Source organism: Phyllobates terribilis, unplaced genomic scaffold (genome assembly GCF_046119375.1).
Source record: "Phyllobates terribilis strain yellow unplaced genomic scaffold, ASM4611937v1 Scaffold_12__6_contigs__length_324123572, whole genome shotgun sequence".
Taxonomy (NCBI): domain Eukaryota; kingdom Metazoa; phylum Chordata; class Amphibia; order Anura; family Dendrobatidae; genus Phyllobates; species Phyllobates terribilis.
This window is the reverse complement of record NW_027362772.1, coordinates 197915947-197935182: the sequence shown is the minus strand read 5'-3', so window position 1 is coordinate 197935182 and position 19236 is coordinate 197915947. Positions and strand designations below refer to the sequence as shown.

Here is a 19236-nt window from a genome sequence, read left to right as displayed (position 1 = left end):
CCTTCTGCTCATGCAGCGGTCTGACTGTACAGAACGGCGGTGTGATGTGGGATTTGCTTTCCTGATTGTCTCCTCCCCTCTGCTCGTGCAGCGGTCGGACTGTACAGAACCTCGGTGTGATGGGGGAATTGCTTTCCTGATTGTCTCCTCCCTTCTGCTCGTGCAGCGGTCGGACTGTACAGAACCTCGGTGTGATGGGGGAATTGCTTTCCTGATTGTCTCCTCCCTTCTGCTCGTGCAGCGGTCTGACTGTACAGAACCTCTGTGTGATGTGGTATTTGCTTTCCTGATTGTCTCCTCCCCTCTGCTCGTGCAGCGGTCTGACTGTACAGAACGGCGGTGTGATGTGGGATTTGCTTTCCTGATGGTCTCCTCCCTTCTGCTCGTGCAGCGGTCGGACTGTACAGAACCTCGGTGTGATGTGAGATTTGCTTTCCTGATTGTCTCCTCCCCTCTGCTCGTGCAGCGGTCTGACTGTACAGAACGGCGGTGTGATGTGGGATTTGCTTTCCTGATGGTCTCCTCCCTTCTGCTCATGCAGCGGTCTGACTGTACAGAACGGCGGTGTGATGTGGGATTTGCTTTCCTGATGGTCTCCTCCCTTCTGCTCGTGCAGCGGTCGGACTGTACAGAACCTCGGTGTGATGTGAGATTTGCTTTCCTGATTGTCTCCTCCCCTCTGCTCGTGCAGCGGTCTGATTGTACAGAACCTCGGTGTGATGGGGGATTTGCTTTCCTGAGTGTCTCCTCCCTTCTGCTCGTGCAGCGGTCTGACTGTACAGAACCTCGGTGTGATGGGGGATTTGCTTTCCTGAGTGTCTCCTCCCTTCTGCTCGTGCAGCGGTCTGACTGTACAGAACCTCGGTGTGATGGGGGGATTTGCTTTCCTGAGTATGTCTCCTCCCTTCTGCTCGTGCAGCGGTGTGACTGTACAGAACCTCGGTGTGATGGGAGATTTGCTTTCCTGAGTGTGTCTCCTCCCTTCTGCTCATGCAGCGGTCTGACTGTACAGAACGGCGGTGTGATGTGGGATTTGCTTTCCTGATGGTCTCCTCCCCTCTGCTCATGCAGTGGTCGGACTGTACAGAACCTCGGTGTGATGTGGGATTTGCTTTCCTGATGGTCTCCTCCCTTCTGCTCGTGCAGCGGTGTGACTGTACAGAACCTCGGTGTGATGGGGGGGGATTTGCTTTCCTGATTGTCTCCTCCCTTCTGCTCGTGCAGCGGTCGTACTGTACAGAACCTCGGTGTGATGGGGGAATTGCTTTCCTGATTGTCTCCTCCCTTCTGCTCGTGCAGCGGTCGGACTGTACAGAACCTCGGTGTGATGGGGGAATTGCTTTCCTGATTGTCTCCTCCCTTCTGCTCATGCAGCGGTCTGACTGTACAGAACCTCGGTGTGATGTGGTATTTGCTTTCCTGATTGTCTCTTCCCTTCTGCTCGTGCAGCGGTCGGACTGTACAGAACCTCGGTGTGATGGGAGATTTGCTTTCCTGAGTGTGTCTCCTCCCTTCTGCTCATGCAGCGGTCTGACTGTACAGAACGGCGGTGTGATGTGGGATTTGCTTTCCTGATTGTCTCCTCCCTTCTGCTCGTGCAGCGGTCGGACTGTACAGAACCTCGGTGTGATGTGAGATTTGCTTTCCTGATTGTCTCCTCCCTTCTGCTCGTGCAGCGGTCGGACTGTACAGAACCTCGGTGTGATGGGGGAATTGCTTTCCTGATTGTCTCCTCCCTTCTGCTCGTGCAGCGGTGTGACTGTACAGAACCTCGGTGTGATGGGGGGGATTTGCTTTCCTGATTGTCTCCTCCCTTCTGCTCGTGCAGCGGTCTGACTGTACAGAACCTCGGTGTGATGTGGTATTTGCTTTCTTGATTGTCTTTTCCCTTCTGCTCGTGCAGCGGTCGGACTGTACAGAAGCTCGGTGTGATGGGAGATTTGCTTTCCTGAGTGTGTCTCCTCCCTTCTGCTCATGCAGCGGTCTGACTGTACAGAACGGCGGTGTGATGTGGGATTTGCTTTCCTGATGGTCTCCTCCCTTCTGCTCGTGCAGCGGTCGGACTGTACAGAACCTCGGTGTGATGTGAGATTTGCTTTCCTGATTGTCTCCTCCCCTCTGCTCGTGCAGCGGTCTGACTGTACAGAACGGCGGTTTGATGTGGGATTTGCTTTCCTGATGGTCTCCTCCCTTCTGCTCATGCAGCGGTCTGACTGTACAGAACGGCGGTGTGATGTGGGATTTGCTTTCCTGATTGTCTCCTCCCTTCTGCTCGTGCAGCGGTCTGACTGTACAGAACCTCGGTGTGATGGGGATTTGCTTTCCTGATTGTCTCCTCCCTTCTGCTCGTGCAGCGGTCTGACTGTACAGAACCTCAGTGTGATGGGGGATTTGCTTTCCTGAGTGTCTCCTCCCTTCTGCTCGTGCAGCGGTCTGACTGTACAGAACCTCGGTGTGATGGGGGGATTTGCTTTCCTGAGTATGTCTCCTCCCTTCTGCTCGTGCAGCGGTGTGACTGTACAGAATCTCGGTGTGATGGGGGGGATTTGCTTTCCTGATTGTCTCCTCCCTTCTGCTCGTGCAGCGGTCTGACCGTACAGAACCTCGGTGTGATGGGGGGATTTGCTTTCCTGAGTATGTCTCCTCCCTTCTGCTCGTGCAGCGGTGTGACTGTACAGAACCTCGGTGTGATGGGGGGATTTGCTTTCCTGATTGTCTCCTCCCTTCTGCTCGTGCAGCGGTCGGACTGTACAGAACCTCGGTGTGATGGGGGAATTGCTTTCCTGATTGTCTCCTCCCTTCTGCTCGTGCAGCGGTCGGACTGTACAGAACCTCGGTGTGATGGGGGAATTGCTTTCCTGATTGTCTCCTCCCTTCTGCTCGTGCAGCGGTCTGACTGTACAGAACCTCGGTGTGATGTGGTATTTGCTTTCCTGATTGTCTCTTCCCTTCTGCTCGTGCAGCGGTCGGACTGTACAGAACCTCGGTGTGATGGGAGATTTGCTTTCCTGAGTGTGTCTCCTCCCTTCTGCTCATGCAGCGGTCTGACTGTACAGAACGGCGGTGTGATGTGGGATTTGCTTTCCTGATGGTCTCCTCCCCTCTGCTCGTGCAGCGGTCGGACTGTACAGAACCTCGGTGTGATGTGAGATTTGCTTTCCTGATTGTCTCCTCCCTTCTGCTCGTGCAGCGGTCTGACTGTACAGAACCTCGGTGTGATCGGGGAATTGCTTTCCTGATTGTCTCCTCCCTTCTGCTCGTGCAGCGGTCTGACTGTACAGAACCTCGGTGTGATCGGGGAATTGCTTTCCTGATTGTCTCCTCCCTTCTGCTCATGCAGCGGTCTGACTGTACAGAACCTCGGTGTGATGGGGGATTTGCTTTCCTGATTGTCTCCTCCCCTCTGCTCGTGCAGCGGTCTGACTGTACAGAACGGCGGTGTGATGTGGGATTTGCTTTCCTGATTGTCTCCTCCCTTCTGCTCGTGCAGCGGTCGGACTGTACAGAACCTCGGTGTGATGGGGGAATTGCTTTCCTGATTGTCTCCTCCCTTCTGCTCATGCAGCGGTCTGACTGTACAGAACCTCGGTGTGATGGGGGATTTGCTTTCCTGAGTATGTCTCCTCCCTTCTGCTAGTGCCGCGGTGTGACTGTACAGAACCTCGGTGTGATGGGGGGGATTTGCTTTCCTGATTGTCTCCTCCCCTCTGCTCGTGCAGCGGTCTGACTGTACAGAACGGCGGTGTGATGTGGGATTTGCTTTCCTGATGGTCTCCTCCCTTCTGCTCGTGCAGCGGTCGGACTGTACAGAACCTCGGTGTGATGTGAGATTTGCTTTCCTGATTGTCTCCTCCCCTCTGCTCGTGCAGCGGTCTGACTGTACAGAACGGCGGTGTGATGTGGGATTTGCTTTCCTGATGGTCTCCTCCCTTCTGCTCGTGCAGCGGTCGGACTGTACAGAACCTCGGTGTGATGTGAGATTTGCTTTCCTGATGGTCTCCTCCCTTCTGCTCATGCAGCGGGCTGACTGTACAGAACGGCGGTGTGATGTGGGATTTGCTTTCCTGATGGTCTCCTCCCTTCTGCTCATGCAGCGGGCTGACTGTACAGAACGGCGGTGTGATGTGGGATTTGCTTTCCTGATGGTCTCCTCCCTTCTGCTCGTGCAGCGGTCGGACTGTACAGAACCTCGGTGTGATGTGAGATTTGCTTTCCTGATTGTCTCCTCCCCTCTGCTCGTACAGCGGTCTGATTGTACAGAACCTCGGTGTGATGGGGGATTTGCTTTCCTGAGTGTCTCCTCCCTTCTTCTCGTGCAGCGGTCTGACTGTACAGAACCTCGGTGTGATGGGGGGATTTGCTTTCCTGAGTATGTCTCCTCCCTTCTGCTCGTGCAGCGGTGTGACTGTACAGAACCTCGGTGTGATGGGGGGGATTTGCTTTCCTGATTGTCTCCTCCCTTCTGCTCATGCAGCGGTCTGACTGTACAGAACCTCGGTGTGATGTGGTATTTGCTTTCCTGATTGTCTCTTCCCTTCTGCTCGTGCAGCGGTCGGACTGTACAGAACCTCGGTGTGATGGGAGATTTGCTTTCCTGAGTGTGTCTCCTCCCTTCTGCTCATGCAGCGGTCTGACTGTACAGAACGGCGGTGTGATGTGGGATTTGCTTTCCTGATTGTCTCCTCCCCTCTGCTCGTGCAGCGGTCGGACTGTACAGAACCTCGGTGTGATGGGGGAATTGCTTTCCTGATTGTCTCCTCCCTTCTGCTCGTGCAGCGGTCGGACTGTACAGAACCTCGGTGTGATGGGGGAATTGCTTTCCTGATTGTCTCCTCCCTTCTGCTCGTGCAGCGGTCTGACTGTACAGAACCTCTGTGTGATGTGGTATTTGCTTTCCTGATTGTCTCCTCCCCTCTGCTCGTGCAGCGGTCTGACTGTACAGAACGGCGGTGTGATGTGGGATTTGCTTTCCTGATGGTCTCCTCCCTTCTGCTCGTGCAGCGGTCGGACTGTACAGAACCTCGGTGTGATGTGAGATTTGCTTTCCTGATTGTCTCCTCCCCTCTGCTCGTGCAGCGGTCTGACTGTACAGAACGGCGGTGTGATGTGGGATTTGCTTTCCTGATGGTCTCCTCCCTTCTGCTCATGCAGCGGTCTGACTGTACAGAACGGCGGTGTGATGTGGGATTTGCTTTCCTGATGGTCTCCTCCCTTCTGCTCGTGCAGCGGTCTGACTGTACAGAACCTCGGTGTGATGGGGGATTTGCTTTCCTGAGTGTCTCCTCCCTTCTGCTCGTGCAGCGGTCTGACTGTACAGAACCTCGGTGTGATGGGGGGATTTGCTTTCCTGAGTATGTCTCCTCCCTTCTGCTCGTGCAGCGGTGTGACTGTACAGAACCTCGGTGTGATGGGAGATTTGCTTTCCTGAGTGTGTCTCCTCCCTTCTGCTCATGCAGCGGTCTGACTGTACAGAACGGCGGTGTGATGTGGGATTTGCTTTCCTGATGGTCTCCTCCCCTCTGCTCATGCAGCGGTCGGACTGTACAGAACCTCGGTGTGATGTGGGATTTGCTTTCCTGATGGTCTCCTCCCTTCTGCTCGTGCAGCGGTCGGACTGTACAGAACCTCGGTGTGATGGGGGAATTGCTTTCCTGATTGTCTCCTCCCTTCTGCTCGTGCAGCGGTGTGACTGTACAGAACCTCGGTGTGATGGGGGGGGGATTTGCTTTCCTGATTGTCTCCTCCCTTCTGCTCGTGCAGCGGTCTGACTGTACAGAACCTCGGTGTGATGGGGGAATTGCTTTCCTGATTGTCTCCTCCCTTCTGCTCGTGCAGCGGTCGGACTGTACAGAACCTCGGTGTGATGGGGGAATTGCTTTCCTGATTGTCTCCTCCCTTCTGCTCATGCAGCGGTCTGACTGTACAGAACCTCGGTGTGATGTGGTATTTGCTTTCCTGATTGTCTCTTCCCTTCTGCTCGTGCAGCGGTCGGACTGTACAGAACCTCGGTGTGATGGGAGATTTGCTTTCCTGAGTGTGTCTCCTCCCTTCTGCTCATGCAGCGGTGTGACTGTACAGAACGGCGGTGTGATGTGGGATTTGCTTTCCTGATGGTCTCCTCCCTTCTGCTCGTGCAGCGGTCGGACTGTACAGAACCTCGGTGTGATGTGAGATTTGCTTTCCTGATTGTCTCCTCCCTTCTGCTCGTGCAGCGGTCGGACTGTACAGAACCTCGGTGTGATGGGGGAATTGCTTTCCTGATTGTCTCCTCCCTTCTGCTCGTGCAGCGGTCTGACTGTACAGAACCTCGGTGTGATGGGGGGATTTGCTTTCCTGAGTATGTCTCCTCCCTTCTGCTCGTGCAGCGGTGTGACTGTACAGAACCTCGGTGTGATGGGGGGGATTTGCTTTCCTGATTGTCTCCTCCCTTCTGCTCGTGCAGCGGTCTGACTGTACAGAACCTCGGTGTGATGTGGTATTTGCTTTCTTGATTGTCTTTTCCCTTCTGCTCGTGCAGCGGTCGGACTGTACAGAACCTCGGTGTGATGGGAGATTTGCTTTCCTGAGTGTGTCTCCTCCCTTCTGCTCATGCAGCGGTCTGACTGTACAGAACGGCGGTGTGATGTGGGATTTGCTTTCCTGATGGTCTCCTCCCTTCTGCTCGTGCAGCGGTCGGACTGTACAGAACCTCGGTGTGATGTGAGATTTGCTTTCCTGATTGTCTCCTCCCCTCTGCTCGTGCAGCGGTCTGACTGTACAGAACGGCGGTGTGATGTGGTATTTGCTTTCCTGATGGTCTCCTCCCTTCTGCTCATGCAGCGGTCTGACTGTACAGAACGGCGGTGTGATGTGGGATTTGCTTTCCTGATTGTCTCCTCCCTTCTGCTCGTGCAGCGGTCTGACTGTACAGAACCTCGGTGTGATGGGGATTTGCTTTCCTGATTGTCTCCTCCCTTCTGCTCGTGCAGCGGTCTGACTGTACAGAACCTCAGTGTGATGGGGGATTTGCTTTCCTGAGTATGTCTCCTCCCTTCTGCTCGTGCAGCGGTCTGACTGTACAGAACCTCAGTGTGATGGGGGATTTGCTTTCCTGAGTGTCTCCTCCCTTCTGCTCGTGCAGCGGTCTGACTGTACAGAACCTCGGTGTGATGGGGGGATTTGCTTTCCTGAGTATGTCTCCTCCCTTCTGCTCGTGCAGCGGTGTGACTGTACAGAATCTCGGTGTGATGGGGGGGATTTGCTTTCCTGATTGTCTCCTCCCTTCTGCTCGTGCAGCGGTCTGACTGTACAGAACCTCGGTGTGATGGGGGGATTTGCTTTCCTGAGTATGTCTCCTCCCTTCTGCTCGTGCAGCGGTGTGACTGTACAGAACCTCGGTGTGATGGGGGGGATTTGCTTTCCTGATTGTCTCCTCCCTTCTGCTCGTGCAGCGGTCGGACTGTACAGAACCTCGGTGTGATGGGGGAATTGCTTTCCTGATTGTCTCCTCCCTTCTGCTCGTGCAGCGGTCGGACTGTACAGAACCTCGGTGTGATGGGGGAATTGCTTTCCTGATTGTCTCCTCCCTTCTGCTCGTGCAGCGGTCTGACTGTACAGAACCTCGGTGTGATGTGGTATTTGCTTTCCTGATTGTCTCTTCCCTTCTGCTCGTGCAGCGGTCGGACTGTACAGAACCTCGGTGTGATGGGAGATTTGCTTTCCTGAGTGTGTCTCCTCCCTTCTGCTCATGCAGCGGTCTGACTGTACAGAACCTCGGTGTGATGGGAGATTTGCTTTCCTGAGTATGTCTCCTCCCTTCTGCTCGTGCAGCGGTCTGACTGTACAGAACCTCGGTGTGATGTGGGATTTGCTTTCCTGATGGTCTCCTCCCCTCTGCTCGTGCAGCGGTCGGACTGTACAGAACCTCGGTGTGATGTGAGATTTGCTTTCCTGATTGTCTCCTCCCTTCTGCTCGTGCAGCGGTCTGACTGTACAGAACCTCGGTGTGATCGGGGAATTGTTTTCCTGATGGTCTCCTCCCTTCTGCTCGTGCAGCGGTCTGACTGTACAGAACCTCAGTGTGATGGGGGATTTGCTTTCCTGAGTATGTCTCCTCCCTTCTGCTCGTGCAGCGGTCTGACTGTACAGGACCTCCGTGTGATGGGGGATTTGCTTTCCTGAGTATGTCTCCTCCCTTCTGCTCGTGCAGCGGTCTGACTGTACAGAACCTCCGTGTGATGGGGGATTTGCTTTCCTGAGTATGTCTCCTCCCTTCTGCTCGTGCAGCGGTCTGACTGTACAGGACCTCAGTGTGATGGGGGATTTGCTTTCCTGAGTATGTCTCCTCCCTTCTGCTCGTGCAGCGGTCTGACTGTACAGAACCTCGGTGTGATGTGGGATTTGCTTTCCTTTGCAGGCTATGACTCTAATGGAGTATCTAATAAAAACTGGCTCAGAGCGGGTGGCACAGCAGTGCAAAGAAAACATATATGCTATTCAGACACTGAAGGATTTCCAGTATGTGGATCGAGATGGGAAAGACCAAGGTGTGAATGTCCGTGAGAAGGCCAAGCAACTGGTGTCTCTACTGAAGGATGACGAAAGGCTAAAGGAAGAAAGGGCGCATGCCCTGAAGACGAAGGAGAAGCTGGCACAGACCTCCACGTGTATGTACAAGCACATTTACATGCCACAAAATTTCTCTCGTGATTTTTATTGGTACAGGCATAGGTAGTTTAGCGGTTCTCCTCCAAGGCAAACCTTAGCCTTATTCCCTAGTAAGGCACAGGACTTCATGGAGACTTCCTTCAGTAAATACAGCTAGACCCCGATTCATCAAGAGCGGCATTCTTCACATCAGTGTTAATGAAGAGGCACGTGGAGTCAGATGCTCTTGATTAGGAGGTGAACACCTGCTAAAGAATCCAGTGCATCCTATAGGAAATCTGTCAGCAGGTGTTTGCTATGTGATCTGAGAACAGTATGGTGTGGGGGCAGAGACCCTCGTTCCAGCAATGTGTCACTTACTGAGCTGCTTGCTCCTGTTTTGATAGAATCCCTTTTTTCTATGCTGCAGATCTATCAGTTCTCTGAATGCTGAGCTGTGTGTAACCCTGCTCACTTCACTGATTGGCAGCTTTCTATGTACACTGTGCTTAGGCAGAAAGCTGTCAATCAGTGGTGAGGGAGGTGTTACACAGAACAGGGCGACTACATATCAGGAGACAACTAGTCCTGCAGTGATAATCTCCTGCTGATAAATCACTGATTTGATTAAAATCACAACACACAGCTTAGTAAGTGACACATCACTGGGATCATGGTCTCTTCCTCATGCTGCTCTCAGATTACATATCAAAAACCTGACGTATTCCCTTTTAAGGGTATGTTCACACATCATGTTTTTGCCTTGTTTTTCCGAGCATTTTTGCTGCAAAAATAAACAGCATTTTATTCATCCGACAAGGTGAATGAGATTTGAGTAGACTCGTGCACATGTTGTTTATTTTTCCCTGCATATATGAAGTTGTTTCAAATCTGCAACATGTCAATTCTTTCCATGTTTTTGCAGTGTTTTTCACCCATTCTAACAAATTAAAAAGTAAAAAAACTCCACCCAAAACTGCTTGTTTTTGGTGCAGTTTTTCTCCTCTCTGTGTGCACGTACCCTAATAGTAGCATGCGCCTCCATGCTTCTCACTACCAGTATTGCTCCAGTTAGGGATTGGAGTAAGACTTCTGGTGTAAGGCACGCAGCTGCTCGTCATGAAGTAGACTAGTTGTGGTGTTACGCCAAGGTTGAAAATGTTTTGGACAATTGCACAAAAATTTGGGGCTTTTTAAAGCCATTTCCCACAGAATTCTGGTGTAATAGCTCTGATGATTCGGCCTTACTCTTCATAGCTGCGCCTATAGGAGGCATTTTGAAAGATTTACATTTTCTTGTACCATAATAGAATTTGTATGAAAACAAATTAAAAAAAATGTGTATATATTCTCCAGAGGTCCCGCTGGTCTCTTTATTTGGCTGCAGCAGTCATTAGATCACTGCGTTGCAGCAAAGTAAACTGAGAAAATTGGGACCACTGGCATCTTTTACAGAAAGCCTGTCACTTGCTCCCAAAAAATGAGTTAAATAACGTGTAGGAATCCCTGAGTCTAGGGCTTTTTTCCAGTTTTGTGCTGTCACTCCATTGCAGAGATATTCACATTTGTGGCTTTAGGAGAACAGTATGTGAAATCTCTGCTTGTAGACCAGCTGGGCACTTCTGAGCTTTCTCTGGGGTGTGCGCTTTCACCCCTTTCAGAAGCTGCCAATCACAGCTTTGCTACTGAGATTGTACAAATGAGTGGTCATACTTCTGGCAAACACATTTCTGTCTTTACACTTTGCACACTTGTCCTTGATACGCCTCCCCCCCCCCCCAGGCTCTTTTCCGCCTACCCCCCTCTGGCTCTTTGCCCCCCCCCCCTCCACTTTTCCCCCTACCCCCCCTCTGGCTCTTTGCCCCTCCCACCCCCCCTCTTGCTCTTCTGCTCCTCCCCTCCCCTCTGCCCCCCCCCATCTTGCTCTCCCCCACATCAGGACTTCTTGAATAGTTTCTCCACGCATGCGCCTTGTTCATACTTTCCGCTTACACTTTGTGTGTCGCTCAGTGGGGCGCAGATGGCAGTAACATTTCCCACTTGTGCTATTTTCAGCTATACCTTATGGCGATCTCCACAAAGCAAACATTCGGGCGCACCACTCGCATATCATTAGGTCTAAGTACAAGAATAATTGTTTCATTGTCCTTGTGTTTAGGCCTTCGGTTTTCCTTCCACCTACACTAGAGGAGTCTGTGCAAAAATACCTGTTAGAATTGTTCCTCGGTTACACATAAGGGCCATCCCATCCACATGACTCTTTGCCTTTTCCTTCTGGTGTACCCTCTGAGTCCTGTTATTCTGGGATTTGGGTAGTGCAGTCTGAAATGGAGGACGCCCCCAGGAAAAAGCACAAACTATGTCCATTTGTTTGTCTCATTGTACTGTGTGCTTCAGCAGGGGTTCACTCTAAATTTCCCAAAAGTTGAAACACCCGAAGGAGGGAGCAAAAAGTTTCCGTGGACCTTTCCTGAAATGGTACATCAATTGTATCATGACCAGTGTTGCCATACAGTGTTTTACTTTGTTGGCTCTCAGAAGGGAATCTATTGTCAAAAATCATCCATTCTTCTAAGCAGGGTTTTCTTCTTCTGCTTTCTATGTGTTTTGTGTGTGGTTTTTTTTTAACTTTATTTTCCATTTTCTATATTTAATTTTCTTTATTTTTTTAGTCCTGCCGTTTTCAGTCTTGCCATGGAGCCTCACAATGGGGCGCACCTGTAGAGATCGCTTCTTACCGGGCAGTCTGGTCAGAGGCACAGGCTTGTTTCCGGACTGGGCTTCCTCTGTCTGGGAGCACATCTCCCTCTGCTAAGAGGGGCTGCTCCGCCATAGTGATGCACAGGAAATAGGAGCGACATTCTGGAGGGAAGAGGGAATATATCAGGCCATAAGATAGGAAGGAAAGCCGAATCTGCAGGGAGAGGGAACCACACATTGCGCAGCATCCACCTCTGTCAGCAGGAAGGAGACAGATCAGCCCTGGGCTAGAATGAAGCTGCTACGACATGAGCGCTGGTGCAGGTGTTGGAAGGTGAACCTCTACATGAGAAAAATCTAACGCTAGTAACGGGGATAGGAAGTGTAGCCTGAAGCTTGGGGCTTTTTTTTCAATACCAGCTAACCTCCTGCCCTGCAATATTTTAGTGTGTCATGGCCACAGGTGCACACGGGGGCGCCGGCTCCATTGCTTCAGAGACGTCCGTGTATGGGGTCTAGCACCAGTTTAGGAACCAGTTGGATCCTGGGTGGAAATTTTTCTTTATCGTGCCTGGGAATTAGTCATAAACGTTACCTGTGGAGTAAATATTAACAGGAATCCCTTTTGGCCTCACCTATAAGAAGACCTTTACCCTTCATCTTATCTCGGAATTCTTTGTTGCCTCATGGAAATCTCTCGCGTTGTGGAGGTTGGGCGCTGCGGCCATGTATGCGGGGCCACCTCACATTTACCAAGTTATTGCCGCTGTACGTTATAGTTGTTACTATTGCAGACTTGCTCATTTTTGTCTCTTCATTCCTTTCTTGTGTAATGATTTTTCTTTTCCTTCAGGCAATATGATATTGTGGCATTTAGGTCAGGACCTTGAATTTTTAACCCCTTTTCATGTAAAAAAAAAAACACAACAAAAACACTGTTTTCATCTTTCTGCCACACAAAAAGTGGAATAAAATACCATGAAAAAATCATGTGTAAACAGTATCACTGAGAACATCATCTCATCTTGCAAATAATGAGCCCCCCTCATCACTGTCAGCGGAAGAGGAAAAATGCTTGTAACTCTGAATCTGTTAATATATAAACATTTTTTCCTACTAAATTGATTTTCGTGTGCAAAACCTAAAAAATCTATATAAATGTGGTATCACTGTGATCCTAGTGACCCGAAGAATAGTTGTCTTATCAGTTTTACTGCATGATAAAAAAAAAAAAAAAATCCTGAATTGCTGTTGTTTTTCTTTATTCATTCTGCCTCTCAAAAATCAAAATGGAAAAAGATACAAAAAAAATTGTACCTCAAAATGATACCAATAAAGACTTTAACTTTGTACCCCAAAAAAACAAACCCACATACAGCAATGTTGGCAGAAAAATAACTCTCAAAATGTAGATGCCAAAACATTTTTGTTATGTAAAAAAAGCTGTTCACATTTATCCTGTGCTCTACAGTCCTGGCCAAAAGTATTGAGAATGAGACAAATAGTAATTTTTCCAAAGTTTACTGCTTCATTTTTTGTAATGGCAATTTGCATATACTCCTGAATGTCAAAGAGTGATCAGCTTAACAGCAATTACTGTACTTGCAAAGTCAATATTTGCCCAGAAAATGAACTTTAACCCCCCAAAACACATTTCAACATCATTGCAGTCCTGCCTTAAAAGGAGCAGCTAACATCGTTTTAGTGATTGATCCATTAACACAGGTGTGGGTGTTGATGAGGACAGGGCTGGCGATCAATCAGTCATGATTAAGTAAGAATGACATCACTGGACACTTTAAAAGGAGGCTGGTTATTGGTATCATTGTTTCTCTTCAGTTAACCATGGTTATCTCTAAAGAAACATGTGCAGCCATCATTGCACTGCGCAAAAATGGCCTAACAGGGAAGAGTATCACAGCTACAAAGATTGCACCTCAGTCAACAATCTATCGCATCATCAAGAACTTCAAGGAGAGAGCTTCCATTGTTGTCAAAAAGGCTCCAGGGCGCCCAAGAAAGACCAGCAAGCACCAGGACCGTATCTTAAAACTGTTTCAGCTGCGGGATCGGACTACCAGCAGTGCCGAGCTTGCTCAGGAATGGCAGCAGGCTGGTGTGAGTGCTTCTGCACGCACTGTGAGGCGGAGACTCTTTGAGCAAGGGCTGGTTTCAAGGAGGGCAGCAAAGAAGCCACTTCTCTCCAGAAAAAACATCAGGGACCGACTGATATTCTGCAAAAGGTACAGGGAGTGGACTGCTGAGGACTGGGGCAAAGTCATTTTCTCTGATGAATCCCCTTTTCGATTGTTTGGGACATCTGGAAAACAGCTTATTCGGAGAAGAAGAGGTGAGCGCTACCACCAGTCTTGTCTCATGCCAACTGTAAAGCATCCTGAAACCATTCATGTGTGGGGTTGCTTCTCAGCCAAGGGAATCGGCTCACTCACAGTCTTGCCTAAAAACACAGCCATGAATAAAGAATGGTACCAGAATGTCCTCCAAGAGCAACTTCTCCCAACCGTCCAAGAGCAGTTTGGTGCCCAACAAGGCCTTGATGGAGCACCTTGCCATAAAGCAAAGGTGATAACTAAATGGCTCATGGAACAAAACATAGAGATTTTGGGTCCATGGCCTGGAAACTCCCCAGATCTTAATCCCATTGAGAACTTGTGGTCAATCATCAAGAGACGGGCGGACAAACAAAAACAAACAAATTCTGGCAAAATGCAAGCATTGTTTATGCAAGAATGGACTGCTATCAGTCAGGATTTGGTCCAAAAGTTGATTGAGAGCATGCCAGGGAGAATTACAGAGGTCTTGAAGAAGAAGGGGCAACACTGCAAATATTGACTTGCTGCATTAACTCATTCTAACTGTCAATATAACCTATTGGTACTCATAATATGATTGCAATTATATTTCTGTATGTGATATAAACATCAGACAAACACTAGTAAAAACCAGAGGCCAGCAGATCATGTGAAAATATAATTTTGGTGTCATTCTCAAAACTTTTGGCCATGACTGTATATAAGAACTGACCCCAGGGTTTCCATCTAAATCTCCGAAAAACAGGATTCATACAAAACCACTCACTAGAACAAGTGGAGACATTTTGGACTCCGTGTGCCCACCTCCTTCCTGCTGAGCCCCACAGTGTGCCTAAACCACAGTTAGCATTCCCATGATTGGCATCACTGTAGTGGGGAGAGCCCACTTGTGTTTCCAGAAGCACAAGCTGGGCACTACAATGTATTGGGCACTACAATGGCATAGTGGCATTTTCACTCTACTGCACCAACTGTACTATTGTTGCTGGAAACAACTATGGAGTCAAAACTGTCACTACACCCTTGGATGATTTCCCATTAACATGTAATTATGAAATGGGATCCCTTTATTGAGGGTTTCTATTATTCTGACACTTAGGGGGGTCTCAAAATGGCGTTTGCAAACTATTCTAGGAAGATCTGTGCTCCAAGAGTCAAATGGCTGACATGTAGTTTTGTAAAATGGGGTCATTTATTGTCGAGTGGGGGGTTCTGCTGTTCTGGCACCTCAGGGGCAATGTCAATGCGTCATAACACTCTGAAACCATTCCAGCTAAATCTACACTCCAAAATAGCGCTCCTCCTTTTCTGAGCTTTGCAGTGTGCCCAAACAGTAGTTTCTGACCACATATGGGTTTTGGTGTACTCAGGGGAAATTGCATAAAAAATGGTGGTCTGTTTTCACCTATTACCCATTGTGAAAATTATACATTTGGGGCTAAATAAATATTTGTGTTTAAAAAAAAAAAAAGTGTTTTCATTTTCACAGACCATTGTTAAAAAAATACATTTTAGATGAATTCTCTGAGGTGTAGTTCTCAAAATGGGGTCACTTGTGGAGGTTTTATGGCTTTTTTGATACCTTGTTGGCTCTGCAAGTGTGACATGGCATCTGCAGTTTATTCAAGCCAAATTTGTACTGCAAAGGTCAATTGGCGCTCCTTCCCTTCCAAGCCCTGCCGTGTGCCCAAACAGTAGATTCTGACCATGTGTACAGGTGCTTCTCACTAAATTAGAATATCATCAAAAAGTTAATTTTTCAGTTCTTCAATACAAAAAGTGAAACTCCTATATTATATAGTCATTACAGAGTGATCTATTTCAAGTGTTTATTTCTGTTAATGTTGATGATTATGGCTCACAGCCAATGAAAACAAAAGTCATCATCTCAGTAAATTAGAATAATTAACAAAAAAACACCTGCAAAGGCTTCCTACGCGTTTAAAAAGGTCCCTTAGTCTGTTTCAGTAGGCTCCACAATCATGGGCAAGACTGCTGACTTGACAGATATCCAGAAGGCAGTCATTAGCACACTCCACAAGGGAGGGTAAGCCACAAAAGGTCATTGCTAAAAGGTGGCTATTCACAGAGGGCTGTACCCAAGCATATTAATGGAAAGTTGAGTTGAAGGAAAAAGTGTGGTAGAAAAAGGTGCACAAGCAGCCGGGATAACCGCAGCCTTGAAAGGATTAAGAAAAGGCCATTCAAATATTTGGGCTTCACAAGGAATGGACTGCTGCTGGAGTCATTGCTTCAAGAGCCACCACACACAGACCTATCCAAGACATGGGCTACAAGTGTCACATTCATTGTGTCAAGCCACTCATGACCAATAGACAACGCCAGAAGCGTCTTACCTGGGCCAAAGAGAAAAAGACCTGGACTGTTGCTCAGTGGTCCAAGGTGTTGTTTTCAGATGAAAGTAAATTTTGCATTTCATTTGGAAATCAAGGTCCCAGAGTCTCGAGGAAGAGTGTAGAGGCCACAATCCAAGCTGCTTGAGGTCTAGTGTGAAGTCTCCACAATCAGTGATGGTTTGGGGAGCCATGTCATCTGCTGGTATAGGTCCACTGGGTTTTATCAAGACCAAAGTCAGCGCAGCAGTCTACCAGGACATTTTAGAGCACTTCATGCTTTCCTCTGCCGACAAGCTTTTTGGAGATGGAAATTTCATTCTCCAGCAGGACTTGGCACCTGTCCACACTGCCAAAAGTACCAATACCTGGCTTAAAAACAACATTTTGGATTTTAAAATAATTTTTCAAGCTGTTATAAAGTATTCTAATTTACTGAGCTAATGACTTTTGTGTTTTCATTGGCTGTAAGCCATAATAAACATTAACAAAAATAAACACTTGAAATAGATCACTGTTTATAATGACTCTATATAATATGAGTTTCACTTTTTGTATTGAAGAACTGAAATAAATTAACTTTTTGATCTTCTTCTTTTGTGAGAAGCACCTGTATGTTGTACTGCGGAGAAATGGCACAACAAACTGTGGGGTACATTTTCACCCCGTACTTGGCAGATAATGGCTGTGATACACAGCCAGGATCTGCCTTTTAAGGATACATTCCAATGTTCAGGACCCACTGCGGCCCCGACGCTGCAGAACATCCTCACCTATTATGTAAATTAGCGGACACGCATTTCTAGTTTTTTACACATGCGGATTTTCCTCATTGATGCAATCCTATGGGGAAAATCCTCTTGTGGACCCAAAATTGACTTGCTGCAGATCTTCAAGACGCGCAGCATGTCAGTGTCCGCGGGTGATCCGCAGGAGCACGGAGACGCATAGTGGACATGTGATTTCTATAAATCCATCCACTATGCTGTAACACCTGCCCACTGCTTTTTGGATGCTGCATAAATATTCAGCTTCAAAACCACAGAAAATCCTGAACGTGGGAACGCACCCTAACAGACGCGAGGGGAGCGGAACTCCGACCGCAACTGTTAACCTGTTAAATGCCGCCATCAATCTCTCAACGACATTAACAGAGCGCCAGCATGGGGAAGCATCAGTCTATGCGCCCATCGGTGACTGCCTGTTAAAGAACTCCACGCCTGTCATCACAGAATGCCATTGAAACCCATCTGTGTCCATGAACATCCGATCTATCAAAACATGAAATTAATTAACCCGGTCAATAAATGCCATACACAGAAGTTGTAAAAGACCAAATTGGCGGAAAAAAAAGTGCAGCAAGAAGCTATTAAAATATTGTATCCCCCCAAAATGGTATCAATAAAACGTTATCTCGCAACAATCAAGAATCATTTTGGATATTTTATTTTTTTTATACAAATTTCTGATTTAATTTTTCACCATTATAATAATGAATGGACATATGTGGTATCGCCATAATCTTACTGATGAGAAGAATCATGTTGCCAGGTCACATATACCACACAATGTATGCTGTAAAAACATTTCTTAAAGTCAGAATTGCATTTTTTTTCTGCAATATCACCGCACGTAGAATTTTTTTCCCATTTTCCAGTACACTATGTGGTAAAGTGGTGTCAATGAAAAGTAAAACTCGTCCCTCAAAAAAAGCAAAAACTCACACATCACTGTGGATAGAATTTTTTTTTAACACATTATATGAACTCCAAAACAGTTTTATTTCAACTTGATGTAAACACGAGCATATGTCCACATTTCTAGGTATAAGGAAACCTTAAAGGGGTGGTCTGGCTTATAAAATGTTCTTTCTAAATATCTATCTTTGCCCTAACTTCTTTTATAATTAGCTTTATCCATCTAACCACTTTTATAATTAGCTCTATTACTTAACAACTTCTCCCTATCTACTTGCATGTGTTTTCATCGCATTTGCCATGATGTTTTTTTGAGAGGACTCTCAAAACACCACAACGCGTGAGGCTGGGGCTGCACTCAATGCTAACAGTGGCTATCACCCCTCCTGGAACTGGACGTCTTCAGGGGGCTGTGCCGCTGTTACTAACTGCAGTTTTTCATCGCTGCCCTCTGAAGATGTCCTGGATCCATGATGATGGATGCTATGGGAGAGGTGAGTGCAGCGCTCGCATTCTGCTTCTGTCTCTGCCGCTGCATCTTCTAACTATGAAAGACATTGTCTGGGGGCGGAGATAAAAGCAGTGACTGACACCAGCGCTGCCCCACAGCTTCTAGCAGTGCCCTCAAACGAATCGTCAAGTGGCACCCATTGCTTCCATCTCCGCCCTCTGCTAATATCTAGTTTCACAGACTGTAGACATGCTGGTGCTGCACTTTCCTCTCCCGCAGCATCTATCATCATTGATCCAGGACATGTTCAGAGGGTGCGGCAATGCAAGAATAAGTATTAACTGCAGTGCCCCCTGATGATGTATTGTTCCAGGATGGATGATGGACACGGTAGGGAAGTGTGTGAAGCCCTGGCCTCCTGTAACGTCCTGTTTGAGACTCCTCTCAAACGAAACTTCATAGGAAGTGCAGTAAAACACATTTAGCTCGATGGGGAGAAGCTTAGGTATTTTATAGTAAAGCTAATTACAAAAGTGGTTAAGGCTTAAAGAGGTATTTATAAAGGACATTTTAGGTGCCGGACCACCCCTTTAAACAGTTTTTCTGCATATAGTGATGAAGGCTCAAACCCCAAATTGTGGCATTTTTAGTTGTTGATTGCGCGGTCTTTTCTGTCACCTGTGTGCATCCGCTCCACCAGCACATAAACCGACATAGAACTTTTAATGTCAGGGAATCGGAAGCCTTCAGGTCCATATTATTAAACCTTTTGTTCTAGCTTTGCTGATTAGTACCAGGCACACCAAAACTTGATGTAACATCTTTGCTATAAGGACGCGCGTATACATATATAGAGTTGGATTCATAAATATACTTAATATATCTTTACAGCGTCGTCTGCTTCATCAACACTGAACCCAGCAACAGAAGCCGAGCAGGCCTGGCCTCAGAGCAGCGGGGAGGAAGAACTGCAGCTCCAGCTCGCTCTGGCCATGAGCAAAGAAGAGGCCGAGCAGGTAAGAGCAAAGGTAAATCCAAACGGGGGGCTCTTGGGGTAATATTACTCTAGTAAACCT

At 48.0% G+C, this 19236-nt stretch overlaps 1 protein-coding gene across 9 annotated transcripts in view; it reads left to right on the top strand.

The window, feature by feature from the left end:
- LOC141172403 (epsin-1-like) overlaps nt 1-19236 on the top strand; it is a 141651-nt gene that overhangs the window by 65234 nt on the left and 57181 nt on the right. For 6 of the 9 annotated variants that reach the window (XM_073656576.1, XM_073656579.1, XM_073656581.1 and 3 more), the window contains 2 exons: nt 8396-8645; nt 19052-19188. In XM_073656576.1, coding sequence (XP_073512677.1) covers nt 8396-8645; nt 19052-19188 — 387 coding nt within the window. The remainder of the gene's footprint in view (nt 1-8395; nt 8646-19051; nt 19189-19236) is intronic. The other 3 variants (XM_073656583.1, XM_073656580.1, XM_073656578.1) reach the window with 1 other exon arrangement.